Source organism: Adelges cooleyi, unplaced genomic scaffold (genome assembly GCF_023614345.1).
Source record: "Adelges cooleyi isolate 19-005CV unplaced genomic scaffold, UGA_ACOO_1.1 ACOO_flye_CR_arks_rails_tigmint_CR_PRNA_376, whole genome shotgun sequence".
Taxonomy (NCBI): Eukaryota; Metazoa; Arthropoda; class Insecta; order Hemiptera; family Adelgidae; genus Adelges; species Adelges cooleyi.
Window position 1 is genome coordinate 2,603,677 of NW_026096053.1, and position 15,639 is coordinate 2,619,315.

Here is a 15,639-nt window from a genome sequence, read left to right on the forward strand (position 1 = left end):
TGGCTGATAACACACTATCAAGTTTAATAATATGATAACGTGTATTTATGATAATATATATCAGTTAAGAAAACAATTAACGATAACTTTATCTTGGGACTAGCACTATAGAAAATATTTTATTTTTCTCTGCCTTGATTGTGTTTTGGAACTCTATTCAAATTTCAAATAAAATGTAGTAGATAATCAATAACATTAATAATAAATATATGTCTAATATTATACATTGTATTCTATAGAATTTATATGTAAATTTAATAATTCAGAACTGGATTTCAAAGCCTATCTCAAGTAGGTACAAGACGCACATTAATTCCCGGATACATTACAGTCAATTATCATTACAAAACGCTGACTCAAACAAGTATGTTGTATTTGTATCAAGTATCTTTACTATATTTAAAGGTAAATCACAGTGTCAAAAATGAGGAAATAATTAATTATTAATGTGATCAATATAATAATATAATGAGTAATGTAGTCAAAAAATCTAAATCCAAAAAATGTTGTAGTTTTGTCACGAATACCACCCGAAAACTTCATCCCTTGTACTACGAGTTTTATAGCCGAAATACGGGTGGTTTAGTGTTTTCTTTACCAAACCAACTTGTTTGTACTATTTATAATTATTTTATTGTTTACTTTTTAGAGCAATTAACAATGTCATACTCATTGGAAACCTTAAAGAAACTCCCCAAAATGGTAGTTTTCGATTTAGGTAAATGTCAACAATTTTTATAAAAACAAAAAGCTATAAGTTCCTACCTTGTTATTATTAAACATAATAATTTGACTGTCATGATAATGAACTGTTGCAGATTATACGCTGTGGCCATTTTGGGTTGACACTCATGTGGATCCTCCATTTCACAAAAATTCGTAATTTACTTAAACATACTCTTTCAATGCATGATTTACAGTTCACATATTTTTTTTTTCAGGTCGGGTAAAGTGGAAGATATGCGTGGTAAATTAATTAAATATTATCCAGAGTCTCCGAAAGTTTTAGAATTTCTCTCATCCCATAAGATTGGTATAAGTGTAGCATCAAGAACTGGCGAAGTAGATGGAGCAGAACAACTTATAAAGTTATTTGGTTGGAATAATTATTTTCAAAATAAACAGATCTACCCTGGAAGTAAAGATAAACATTTTAAAAGGTAAATATGAAATTGAATAATACTTGACTGATTAACATTGTATTTTGTTTTGTATAGAATTAGCGAAGCTACCAAAGTGGGTTTAGAAGACATGGTTTTTTTTGACGACGAACAACGTAACATAGTCGATTTGGAAAAATTAGGAGTTGTATGTATCTTAGTAAAAAATGGAATGACAGTGAAAGTTTTAATGGAAGGTTTAAAAAAATTTGATACATTGAGGACATAAATTAATTAATAAGTTAAACAAACCAAATTGATATTTTACCAAATTTTTATTTATTTAACAACTAAGTGTTTTGTTACTTAAATTAAACATTTAATTTATAAAATTCCTTTGTGGATGTATAAAATAATCTTTTGACTAGTTATACAAACCCAACATAAAAATATTTTTGTTCAAATAGTGATATAGTACGTTCCTGTTGTATGTTTTTTATGTTTAAAACCATTTTATTGTAATCATTGTAAAAGATAATTTTTTTAAGATAAAATAAGTTCTTCGAAAATGTTTTCTAAATTCAGTATAATCCAACATTGAAATAAAAAAAAGATAGTGTTGTTGGCTACAAGAGTATTGTTTCGAAAAAGCTCATACCAAACAAAAATATTATCTAGTCAGATCAATATTGTTTAATGATAATTGATACTTATAATTGTACATTTTATTAAAAATGTTATAAATAAAAATAAAATTTCTCGAAGTATAAAAAATAATCAAAATCATACAGTTTTGTAAACGCCCATTGTGCTTCTCACAGAAAAAAAATATCAAAACCAGGTTACTGTACTCTGTTATTTTTGTAAATAATTTCATAATTTTAAGTAAAAAAAAACAAGCTTTAAGGGGGAAGATTAGAAGCGGCTGGTTTTTAAGGAGTTTTATATAGGCAATATTAAAGAAAAAAGGGGTTTTAATCATTTTCGACCGTGTCAATTAATTTTCCAGTTAATTTGTATAAGCTTCAAGGTATAATATTTAATTTATATAATTTTTTCTCCAAGTAAAAGCTTTTTTGGTTTATTTCCGACCTTAAGCCTGACAAAATTACGCCTACTTATAATAATCAGATTTAAATTTTGTAAAGAAATTCGAGTTCTTTGACTACCTTAATAAATAAAACTTGAACATTTTTTTAAAATTAAAAAACAATTTTTTTTTATAAAAAAATAACAATAATAATTTAATAAAGTAGCCAATGAACTCGTATCGCTTTACAGAATTGAAATCGTACCATTCTGCATAGTCGATATTTTGTCAGGCTTTTTGGTCAGAAACTAGACCGCTTTCAATATCCTTTATACGTACAGTCCTTTAGCGTACAATTTTTTCTCGTAAAATTTGGTATATATAAGTCAATTGGGTTACATTTTAGAGTGGAATACGTCATTTGAAGTTATAATCCGGTAGTAATACAGATATGTATAAATACATATTATTATACTGTATTTTACTTATAACAGCACAATATATTTTTTTATATATAAGACTAAAAAAAACGCTTGTGTCTGTAATAATAATTAACTATATTTATTTACATTCGATAAGTATATTAAATAATAATAAACAATACAATATTTTTGTGACCAAACATAATAATTAATTTATCATCAAAGTAGTATGATAATTATACTTATTTTATTATATTTATAAATGAATATGTATAGGTATCTCGTTGATTCCAAACAAGATTTCTTCTCGCCTCATCCCATTTTTATTTTGGCTAATGGTGTGCTGGCTCCCCGGTCTACCTGTGGAACTGCAGTTTTGCTTTGATCAGGTCCGAATCGTGATAAACCTCAAGAATACTCCAGCACAACTCAAGAACGTGAATAATTAAAAAAAGTAAAAATGTCTTTCAGTTATTTCAATTTTACCACATGGAAGTCGTTCGGAAGTTTATTATAAAGATTTCATTTTCGATTTTTGGTTTTACTCGCTTATGTGAGTTTCCTTAAACAACATCTACTCCTTAAGTTACACAGAATATTATTTTTGTTTGCATATATTTATCATTTTAAAATTGTAGGCGATTTTGAACAACGCGTCTCCTCAAAGATTCATATCCAAAGAAAATTAGGATAAATAAGGCGGTCTGGTTTTTTTATTTCTAATCTGTTCTGAAAAAGAAATCGCCAATGACCAACAGGTAGAGTAGAGATATTTTGTCACACACGTATTACTGCGTTAACCTGACTACGCGGTTTATTTAAAATTGTGTCTCGACAGTTCAATGTGAAATATTAGGTTTAAGTTGATCAGTGATGGGATAGATGGATTTTAAGTCGGATTAGCTCCATAACCACATGTTACATCGTGTGTTGGTCCAAAATAATACGGTATGGTGTTGGAGATACATAAAAGAAAAGACCGACATTTGAATAGTAAATAATATGAATAGTTTAACGGTATATTCGCCCGCGTTGATGTCTTTAGTTTATAATATGCTTGCGGTTGGAGATATTCTATTTAATTTTGTTTTATTCTCGTTCATTTCTATTTGCTGATCGACAACAGCATGAAGTGTTGCACCAGTGACACGATGGCCGTCAACGAAACCGATACTAAATTGACGGCATTGTTTTCTTTGGCATTGGCCGATGACCTGTGTAAACGGTGAGATTGGTCTTTGTAAGCCGGCACATTGTTCGATGTGTTCCTGCCTCCCACTTGTCCGTTGGTGTAGTCATCTTCGTCCATGTTTGACACGAGTATAGCGTTGTCGCCGTCTTCCTCTCCTTCCACTCGGGGCTTGGACAAGTCCATTTCTGCAATAAGACAAAATATGTCATTATTTTATCGAAGAACACACGGTTCACGGTAGCAGCAACTCATATGATGTTATCTGTGTCCTACATATATGTATCGGCCGCCTGGTCTAGGACTTTATCTCTACCTTTCTTATTAAATGCAAGCCCCCAAGTGTTCTCGCGTCTTAGCTCTCCAACTTATACTTCATCCTTTTCTTTAATTTAACTCCTAACACTTTTGTACTGTCTCGTCCACTGTACTAAAACTACATCATTCGCAAGTGATCAACAACAAGGGGCCCACCGTATTATTTTCAACTAGTTAAAAGGTTGTACTGTAAATTTGTAACTATAAAACCATAAATAATTAAGAGATGTCACGATGTGCTTATGTTGAGAAGAAATCATGTATATCAAAATATAATAAGGTGTTTGAGTTTTGACAATATTAAAGGAGAGTTTAATTAGAAAAAGTGAGGTCGGATAATTAAAAATCAGATAGGAAATGACTATTATTGTAATAATTAGCTTGTCTTAAATTTTAAGGGAAGTCATAGGGAAAAAGGAACATAATTTGTTTTTTCCTGCTGTAAGTTAATGCGGTTGAATGTGTGTTAGTTGTTACTTTTTACTAATTAGGCAAGACAAAAATATTTATTGTAATAAATACCTATGTAGACCGATTGATTCTGTCAGAGACGTCTTACCGTAAACTCTTATGTTGCCTTCCGCCTCACCGATGGAATTTTTCGATATGCATTTGTATCCTCCCAAGTCGGATTTTCGCAGTTTTCTGATGGTCAGTCTCATCTGGGCGCTGTAGTACGACACCGTCAACTCAGTCATGTTGTACTTGTCGTTTGAAATGATCATCTCACCTGCGAATAACCGACAGTAGAGAATAAAGATACATAAATTATACACGAGTTAAGCATGTTATGTGCTTGCCATTGAACTAAAAATTGTTGAGCGTTTAGCGCGGCATGTCTATGCGTTAGGGGTTAATTATTCAAAAGACAGGCATCTATAATACTACCTACATATATCATGTATTACAACCCAAATAATAATGCATAGTTATTACCTCAAGTATACATCCATATTCATAATAGTATATCCGGAAAATATACCCGTTTGGATTTATTTCAGCGGTATATCTATAGAAGGTTTAAAGGCGCAGCGGGCTGTGCAATATCCGATTTGCTAACTTTCTACCCGAGAGAGATGTCTGGTTCATGAAGTGCGTTGGATCTATGTGATTTTTAACAATTTCGTTTAGTTTCCGTCTACATTCGGCCTTTTACAGTAAAATTACACCATTCGGTCAATTTGTCATTGTCCCCATTCGAATATTTTACCCATTGCAGTTAATCATTTACCCACCCCGAAGAGGTCGGCCTTTGTGTAAACTATTTTTTTTAACAACTCCAGTATTCGTGAGGTAGTATTTTTTCTCGAATAAAATTGAATTTTTTTTCATTTTGCCAATTTATTTTTAGGTTGATTTATGTTTTATTTATGGTATAAATTATAATTGCTTGTGTACTGTAGTTTTAGCGGTGATGGTATTGTAATGGTTTTTATTTTTAAGGGAACGAAAAGAACATAATTTCATACAACGGAAGACTAAAACGCAGCCACTTTCCATTGTGTCTACCAAACCAATTAAATAAATTATATGTGTATAAAATTGAACGTTTTCTCTATGTAGGGTAAAAGGCTGATTTTTAATACTTGTCCTTAATCACATGTTGTATCGTGTACGCGTTTATTTTATTTTAATGTTGTATAGTTTTTATAATTATTTACTTTGTAATTATTAATAAAAAAATCAATTTTTTGGCTTCCATAGAACAACTTGTAAGCTTTATTATAAAGAAAGGATTGAAATCTATTCAATAGAAAACTCAAAAAATAGTGATTGGAAAAATGCGAGTTTGTGAAAACAAAAATGTTGATTTTGGGGTTTTAAACTGCGGATTTACTGTAAATCCGGATTTTGAAATTCGTAAACAGAAACCGAACACACCGGATTTTTTAAATTGATATTAAGGCTTCGACATCTAGGCAACGACCTGGTTACAATACATCTGTTACAATTTATACAACTTCAGAATACTTAGATTTATACAATTTTTATATTATTTTTTTTTAAGATTATATACATTAACTATTTGTTTAAGATAATTTATCAAGTTGGTTTAATTTTCTTTCCCGAGGGCTGCTTCCCAGTTGTTTGGTATTTGGTTGCAGGTTCTTTCCACTGTGACTTTTTGTCGAATAAGAAGATTGTGTAATTTTTATGTGGCCGATGCACACATTTTGTAAGCGCCATGCTAATTTTTCTATTTGTAAAGTTTTAGGTGTTCGGGGCATTTTTATTTGAGATATATTTACTTTTTTTTGGTTTGTTGTACCAATATTTGCCCCCCCCTTTAAATGGCACTAATTTTTATGTCGTTTTAAAGTGCATATTGGATGAAAATCTAGTTAGGTTCTCTTGTTGACTCTTCATTTGTGCGATTCCCAACATGCAACGGAATCCACGTTTAGTCTAGAATTAAATTTTCTTGAATCTTTCTTTGTAGATTTTTCACTGTTGGATGTTTGATTGCTTATAGCTTGCACTGAGCTAAATGTGCCAGTGAGCTTGAAAATGTATGTTACATCATTACCAAAAAATATTGTCTTTTACTAAAGTCATTTGTAGACAATTTTGCTTAAAAATAATTTAATAGAAACAACTAACAATCAGCTGTCCTTTATGGGATATCATACTTGAAACGTCTCCTAGATAAATTTAATATGTCTTGTGAGTTGTGCGTATTCATATGTTTTGATTCTTAATAAAACACGGTTTGCGTTAATTTCCTCGATAAGCTTAAAAGTTGGCTTTTTAAGGTTATGTAAATCGAATTTAATTAGCGTCTCGGTCGAGTATAATAATATACGATCTCTTGTCTTGTAAGTCGCTGTTTGTGTGTGTGTGCATAACGGAGCGACCGGGGCTGTATGCATAAAGAAAGAGGAAAGCTTTTAGTGTTTGCCGAACCAATTAGACCGCGAATTACTACAAAACGTGCAATATTCCCTGGCCGGGTTTCTGCATCTAGCTTTAGCTCTTAGCGGTTACACGTAGACATATATTTACCAACCTAACCCGTGATAAAGATCCCACCGACACCGAGGGAACACTATGTATACAAGAAGCCATATTAGATATTCGCGCGTGCCTTTGTACAAAGGTCCGTGATGCGCATTGTGCATAAACTCGTATTACACAGATGCAATAATGTACGTATAGGTGGAACGTTAACCGTCAGACGGTTCGCTAATTGCTTTGAATTCAATTAGTGTGGCAAATAACAGTAACAATAATGATATAAAGAGTAAAAAAAAAAAAAAAGGTACGCAAAAGAACATACATATTTTATTGTTTTGGTACAACAAAGGCGTAATGATTGCGAATCAATTTGTGAATTATAGCGCTTGAAATGAAAATTAAAAACAATTCAACTGTTCATACACACTTTTTTAGAAAGCGGTAAAATTCGTAAGTAGAATGCGCAAATAAAAAACATGCAGTGGGCACTAATAAGTAGCTTAACAATAACAAATTGTACATATAGTGCGTTTTTTTTTTAATTATTTTGATTGAACTACGGTCGGTATTAATTTTTTTTTTAGAAATTATTAGCAAGTTTTCTCTAAAGTTTCATAATAACTTAAATAAAAGAAAGATTTGTTAAAAACAACTATTGGTTACAGGAAATTCTAAGCCGACAGTGTAACACATCAGTCTAAACGACGTATAGATTACATTTTACAAACGAAATGAATGTTTTCACGTTTTAACAGTCGAGTACAGTATATAAGAGCTTATACTTTTGAAACAGTCTCTCGACAATATTCCTTTTGCATAATTCTACAATCGATAAAAATTTACGCGTTATTGTGAAACAGATTAATTTTGTCAATATCAATGATAACATCTACTTTGTTTCTACATATTTTATCTCGAGCCAAGTACTCGTTTGTCTGTCGAACGTGTGTGGGTATCATAAAATGCATTAAGTACTTGTGTTGTTTCGAAATAATAAAAACGGATCTATTTGTTGGCCACTTGAACTGCGTCTAGAGATAAAAAAAAAACGAACGTTGTTTTACGTTACATAATCTAATATTTTCTAGGGAGATTTTTTTTTTTTTAAGTGAAACGCAGTTCTGGTTTGGCGTTACGCGCCAACGATAATGACCCATAAGCACTTAAGTCGCACACGGGGATGCGTTTGCTGTAGGAACGGAGTCCGGAGGAAGCAAAAGAACGGAGACACATTCAACATAATAATATATACATACATTGTACTACACCGGACGAGGAGTGTAATCATTAGGTTAGGTGCCAGAGGAGCTGCAAGCCGGGGGGAGGGGGAACTGTGTCTCTGTGTTATGGCTGATAGTAGAGCTGCGCTTCCGGATGGACGGACGGACGGTGCACAGGCGGATAGAATTATTTGAAAAATATGTAAATTACATTTATTAGCATGGCTTTGAATAAAGTGGCAGGGGAGCTTTTTAAAGGCACGCCGTATAGGTACGCACCAACAACAGGGTGCTTGTTGGCGGTGAGCACACAGAAAGGGCGAGAGAGGACGATGCGGAGTCGGGTCGCAGGTTTTGCACACCGCTTGGCCTTTGGACCAATACAATTATAACGTCAACCTATCCACCATCTACCCTCTCTCCCTCCCTCCTCCCCCCGTGTCTCTTCCAGAATACCCGCTTCCCGTCCCCGTCTCCGCGGTAACATCCCTTTCACGATGGTATTATAATATATTGCATTCGGCCTTTGTGTTCTCTATTGTTGCGTGAGTGTGTGTGTATCGTCAAATTAAAAAAAAAAAAGGTCGGCGACAATTATTATTATTTTATTTCATCCGGACATTATTCTTTTTGTACTTACTCCAGTGTCGCATCACATGCATTATGTATTACACACTGTGTAACGGATTCGATTTACTAAACCATTTATTAAACCCGTGTTATACAAATTGTTTAAGTTTTCATTTTATATTTTAGCCAGTCACAAAATTGGGGTAATTTTCACAATTGGCAGCTTGTAATACACGAATCCTATACATTTGCCGAGTACTATAAACGATCAGTGCGCTATATGGATGTACTATTGTTTTTATTATTTTCTCGTTGATCACACACTAGCAAAATAGAAGGATTTAAAATATAAACTATTTTTGATTTTTAGCATTTATCTTAGAATATAATCTATTAATATTGTATATTCTAAAATCAATGTTCACGGTTAAGATTTGTGAGTGGATACGGTCCTAGAACTTCTGTACAGCTCTGATTATACAGATAAAAATGGCGTGCTACTGGATTCTGATTCGACATCCGGAATCGGGAATAGTGTTTAACATTTTCACAAGGTCTTTATTTTTAAATTAGCGCGATAATACAAAACGTATAAATTAGCTGTGATTCGCTCACCTGATTCTCTGGTCCAATAGTTGATGGACTTGGGCGAGGCTTCCACATAACACTGAAGTGTGATGTCCGTCTTGGGTGGTGCTCCCACCAGTTGATTGGGGACTTGCACCAACGGATGGACTGCGGGCAAAAAACAATTTAATTATAAGTCAACTCTGTAATTAATTAGGTATAATTTATACAAGTATACATTATATAATATATATAACCGAACTAAGGCTTTAGGGTAAGGGACGGCGGGAGGAATTTTGTACATGTTAAATTCATCGAATTTTCCTGTATACATTATATTATTATACACTGTAGCCTAGTGTACGATTCGTATGCGCCCTCGGTCCACGATGTTCTAGAATGTTTATGGCTACTCGTAGACTGCTCCTATAACAGTTTTCTCGTCGATTTCCCACTGTGCCCCTCTCCCCATCCCTCTTTCCACCACATCCATTTCGTAGGAATTTCATTTCTGACAAATATGTAAAAGCCAACGTATTTTGTTTTATCGGAAAAGTCGTGTTTCGCCATTTTAAACATTCATCGCTTATACACTGATGCCAACAGGCAGCGGGTGTGGAGTACTTGGTTGTTAATTCGCCAAATATTGTAGAGTGTTGGCCGTCAAGTTTTTGATAAATATTGCATTTAGTTTGGAAATAATATCCGTTACGCTTTACCGCCCATTCTTCTCCGTCTACGGCCAAAATGTCCGCTTACTGTTTTAGCAAAAATTGAAAGCTAACTAATTTCGACGGCTTTCGAACCAAGTTTTTAATTAAAAACTGAGAAGTTTTAACCAAAACCAGATTGCAAAATCGATTTTCATTATTCATGCAATTGTTTCGTTTGCATTCTGTAATTTAAATATTTTATGACAAAATATGTATTATTTTTCAGGTGTATTTTTTTTTTTTTTTTACAATATTTACTCCGAATTTTGTCGCAGTTCGATGAGTTTTGGACAACCGAACTTTTCATTGCATCATTACATACCTTATCCGAGAAACGAAGATTAAATATTATGCGAGAGCAATTTATTGCTTCTCTTTAAAATCTTGTTGGAATCTTTAATAATTCACCGCCATATCGATCTGAGTAAAATTGTACGGCAGCTCACATTAGTACGGTACCATTAATTAATATTGAAATACAATACCTCATTATTTATTAATAACAATATATGCTATAAGAAGTATATTATTATAATTATCAAAAATGTTAAAATATTTTAAAGCGTTGTATTTCTGAACAGCGTATCATATCGTATCGTAAATTACAAAGGTATTATAATATGGTGAAAAGTAGGTTTATGTGTAATATTTCATTTTTATCTCACAGACAATTCAAAGTACATCTTAGTGTATATTTTATTGGGGTTTATAGTATTTTCAAAATATCTAAAATATTCCATATGTGTATTTAACACTCATTTCTTTTACTTAACATTTTTAAATACTGTTGATTATTAATGCATGTAACAGGTTATTAATAGAGGTATTTATGACTTATTTGAAATCAGAACGTGAAACATTGTATTGATAAATTTAGTAATAAAAATGTAATTAAACGGTATTCATGAGACAAACTTGACTGCCCACTAAAACATTCATGGATAACCACCGTTAGATCATCTGATGGGTTTTATTACCTTTTGGTTTCACTTGTATAGTATTAGCTTTGATCATATGATCTACAATATGTATAGGGCTTTAGTAATAACAGATCTATCAATTTAATCACACGGCGTCGAATGTAGGCAATTGTGCTACGACTGTGCGTTTTAACTATTCCTCTGCCTATCTATATTTTAATTTATCCTTCGTTTTGCTTGACAAAAGCCACGTAGGTACCGCGCACGTGCCTACGTATACATATGTATAATATAAGATATCACAAGTTAAAACTACGGAAATACAGTTGTTTTAAAGTCCTAAACTTGCCTCTAATCGTCATAGTTTTTTTAGAATTTTTCTAGCCACGCGTCTGAGCTTATATTTTATGTGTATTATTAAAAACAGAATCGTTTTTTGAATAGAAGACGGATGTTTGCAATTATTCAAATTACACGGGCGCGATGGTATAATAAATCATATTCGATATATGAATTCCGGCGGTGTCGCATTGACCGTGATCTACAAAGCGAATGGATGATATCCGTACATAACATCATATGAAAATATTATGTTATTCGTGCGTTCTGCCTTTGAAGAGTGTGTAAAACCCGTCTATACACGAGTGTACGTCGCTTAGGTATGCCGAAAATGTACCGAGTGGGGCGGGATGAAATGATTAAACTATTCGCCAAAGCAATATGTAATTACAACGGCGGTGAATATTATGTTTGTATTCAAACCGAAAGTCAGTAGGGTTTCTTAAGGAAAAAGCTCGGAGGTTGTATATAATATGATAGCTGCTCGTGTGCGTTTGTATCCTCAGGCCACTGCGTTACACGGTAATATCATATTATGAGAGATACGGTTTTTTAGAGGGTTTACCGGTTATATTAGCGTGTATATAATTTATTATTTGTCGGTCGGCGAGTGTTCGTCGAGGGTTCACGAGCCGGCACTGCCGAAACGTTGTTTAAGAATAATTAAATTATTCGAAACGGGCGATAACGCAATTTCGGAAACGAATTTATTATTATGTACACACACAGAGCTCTGTTCGCCTTTCGCCGGCAATAATAACAATATAGCAACTCGTCCGGCCGGCTGTATAACACGAGTGGTGGCGGTGGTCTGTTCGACGACCATTTATTCCGGCGGATGGGACGAGGTCAGGGCGCAAATTCCATTATACCGACCGAAAACGTCAACGGGGCTCTAATGAACAGCCCTTTTAAACAACACATTCTACTATACAAGAGCAAACAGATTAACGTTTGTCTCGTCACACGACTGCAACAGCAAGACAACCGGCTCTTCTCCCTAATTAATTATCGACCACCCCCGTCCAAAGCCAACGGCCCGACCGCCGGTGTGGTGACAAATGCGTTGCATTTTACACGAGCTGTTCACGTGTATTGTGTATATTTGTGTACTGTCGCCCACGCGTTATTTACTGTGCACAGACCGCCACTCGACGGGACGTGGAGTACTTTAAAAAAAACTGTTTATTTTAACGTATTGTTAATAATGTCGCGTCAAAGGCGTGTCTACTAGACTAGGTTTGGGATTTGACGATTATTACTAGACAACACAATAATATGATAATGTAGTGCATATTGAATGCCAACAATTTTACTGCCAACTGACAGTGCATTCTATTTTATAGGAAAAAAATCGTCACCCGAGAAAGAAAAAGGAGACACATTTTATAGTTTTGAAAAATTCATATCTTGTACTTTTTCTATATTTTATATTTTACTACTTTCAATTACATTTTACTCGAGGTGTATAGAAATTTATTATGTATAATATCACTGGGCAAAAAGCAAAAAAAAAATAGAAAAGAATTTTTTTTTATACCTATAAAATGTTTTGTGGAGTACGTTTTCAAAGTAAACTCATTGAGTTAGGAACGTTTACGAAGTGAATGCTTCAAAATAGAATTTTTTTTTAAGTAAATGGTTTGAGATAAACCTTTGAGACAACAGATTTAAAGTACATTGTTTTGATGTTTCCGAGGTAAAAATGAGCAGGGTTTTATAAGTACGTGATAAAATTATGGTAACAAACAATTCGATTGTAAAAATGTCCATATCATTTAGATAAAGAACCTTTGCTTTACTCCTTATAAAAAAATTCGTATTAATAATCTGTAGGGAATTAATTAGTTTTTTTTAATTACATAGAACCTTTTCATTTTGGTTATCTCAAAAATGAATAAAGCTAAATACGCCGTTATAAGCTTAATATCAGTACAACATTTAGCTTGGCGACAATTACTAATAAAAAAAGGAATTTTTTTGAAAAATTACCATATGAAACAAATATTTTTATTTTAAACAATAATCGCGGTTAGTATCGTCGTTGGTAGTTCTGACTTCTAAACTTTAAGTTGAAACGTCCGTGGTCATACCGTCGGTATGTCGCTTACCGTTTAATTGACGCTCGATGGCCGTTTATATTCAATATTTATTTAAAGGCCTGCTATATTATAGGTTTTCACTATGGCTTAGTTAGCACACCACACAATGACCGTACCCGCGACAATGGTTTACCGGCATTGTATACTCTCCCGTTCCGTTTAAAAAAAAAAATATATATATATATATATATATAAATATGATTTGTGTGGGATGCGGTTTTCAATTTTTTGCGTTTTGAGTTTTTCGAGGGGGTGGTTTTTTGTTCTCGATATTTCTAAAGCGAAAAATAGCTTTCGCCGACAGCCGATTCCGTTTCGCGCCCTCCGTATACATAATATAATAATTTATTCGAGCAGCGAAAGAGAGCGATGGCAGTGTATATTATATACAGACAAGAGACGGACGTTATTAATGCTCTTTTGTATACTCCGCCGACTGCGTTTGCGATATCGGTGATAAATGTCAATCAGACAGCGCTAACCCTATCGCCGGGTCGAAAAAACTTTAAATCTGTTTGGCCTCTATTGTTGAACGATCGCCGCCGGTGGACTCGGAAATTGCGTCGATTCCTCTGTATCTATTTTCGTTCGTCCGGTTCTCTCAGAAATAAATAATATTTTATTCTCAGTTACAAAACACGAAGTCTTTATACGCGGCTTTTGAGCGTAAAATAAAAATTCTATCACCGAGGCGATGCAGTTTATTGCTTATACTATGATTTAAAATCTTTTATCGATCAATAATATAATAATATGCTACTTACAGTGAACGTGCAACATCAGCCTCTTGCTAACCGAAGGCGGCACGCCGTTGGCCGCTATGCACAGGTACGCCCCCATTTCCGACCTTGTTACCTTGGATAATATCAACACTTCGCCTTCGACCGCTTGCACTGAAATAAAAATACAGCATTAACCACATTCGTTAACGCAAAAGTCCACTAAGTGCCATCGTTTAGTATTTTTCATATCCCCATGTGGTTGCTGCTAAATAAATTAATACTTAATTTAGTCTTTAAGTTTTTGATTTTCAATGTATCTAATATAGGATAATATATACATGTATGTTTTGCACATTGATTATGCGTTTGTTGGCAACCTAGCTTATAGACTATTTTGGATTCTTTCTAGAGTAAGAAATTAATAATGATATTCTCATTTAAAATATACATAGTTATACAAAACGCAATATGAGTATATTTTGATTTATTTTTACTATACAAAAACTACATGTTATCTAATTCAAGTAGAGTAATTATAAAAAACCATGCCAATTTAATTGCCATTATTTAAAAATAAAATACCTGTCAATTTTTGTTGTAGTTAAACGATTCTTACGATTATGAAATTTAATGAATTACACTATTTAATGAAGCACAAACATTTTTAGTTTTTCTATAAAAAAAAAATAAAAACCTATTTTTTATTTCCCCTATTTATTTACATTTATACCCCACTTGATTGTTTGGTCGCTTTAAAGAAATTGTCGACTACTCCGAGTTATCGGATAATTTGAGTAATTCGATTCGAGACGTCGAGTGTAGATTATACTAGTTTTCTCGTCCTAGCATTGTAAATTGTTTATACACTTTTAACAACTTTAAGAAGCAAAATATGATACAAAACAAAGAAAACTTCTCTGAACGAAGCGGTGTACAATATGTTTGTGTGGGGGTTCAGATATGATCACAACACTTTAGGGGTGTCCTTATATAATACGGTGACTGCTCTAATGGAATTATTATATGAGTATGAATAATTATTCAATGTGAATGGGTTTCGTAAAGACATGATATCATATGGCATCATATTGAATACGGTTAATGCGTTATATAACGTTCTCGAAAGGGGCTTACCACAAATTAGAATATATAACAGACAATATATTAGAATACAGATTTATCCGGCGCGACAACGTAAACTCACTTTTGGTCTTGGTCGTAATACCGGTCCTAACGATTATGTCGCCGCCGTCTTCTCTCTTCCACAGTATTTTCGGTTCTGGATATCCGCGGGCCTTGCACACCAACTTAGCGGATCCACCCTCGGGTATCATCATGTCGCCAGATGTCTCCTCGTACACAATGTCCGGCGGTATGACCACTTCCAGGAAAGCGCTCTACATGTACACATATGGGAACATCAGTATTAGCAGCAGCACTATAGCGTGTATGCTTTGTCTTGCGAGAGAACG

General features: G+C 33.5%; 2 protein-coding genes across 7 annotated transcripts in view; one reads left to right on the plus strand and one right to left on the minus strand.

Moving 5' to 3' along the window:
- The first annotated feature begins 75 nt into the window (after window positions 1–75).
- Window positions 76–1,803, plus strand: LOC126840233 (magnesium-dependent phosphatase 1-like). 5 transcript variants are annotated; one of them, XM_050575847.1, is made up of 6 exons: window positions 76–175; window positions 240–364; window positions 650–718; window positions 819–879; window positions 942–1,160; window positions 1,218–1,799. In XM_050575847.1, exons 3-6 carry the CDS (start codon window positions 661–663, stop codon window positions 1,387–1,389), a joined length of 510 nt encoding a protein of 169 aa, XP_050431804.1. In that variant the 5' UTR covers window positions 76–175; window positions 240–364; window positions 650–660; the 3' UTR covers window positions 1,390–1,799. The 5 variants fall into 5 exon arrangements, with proteins under 5 accessions (XP_050431804.1, XP_050431806.1, XP_050431805.1 ...); XM_050575849.1 differs by adding an exon at window positions 513–577 and having other exon boundaries at window positions 95–405; window positions 1,218–1,803; XM_050575848.1 differs by adding an exon at window positions 513–577 and having other exon boundaries at window positions 95–364; window positions 1,218–1,802.
- An 896-nt stretch (window positions 1,804–2,699) lies between these two features.
- The window catches only part of LOC126840228 (lachesin-like), a 138,238-nt gene continuing 125,298 nt past the window's right edge, over window positions 2,700–15,639 (minus strand). For both annotated transcript variants that reach the window (XM_050575841.1, XM_050575840.1), the window contains exons 6-10: window positions 15,372–15,564; window positions 14,210–14,338; window positions 9,420–9,539; window positions 4,619–4,789; window positions 2,700–3,929 (exon numbers count right to left, since the gene is read on the minus strand). In XM_050575841.1, coding sequence (XP_050431798.1) covers window positions 3,658–3,929; window positions 4,619–4,789; window positions 9,420–9,539; window positions 14,210–14,338; window positions 15,372–15,564 — 885 coding nt within the window. In that variant the 3' untranslated portion in view covers window positions 2,700–3,657. The remainder of the gene's footprint in view (window positions 3,930–4,618; window positions 4,790–9,419; window positions 9,540–14,209; window positions 14,339–15,371; window positions 15,565–15,639) is intronic.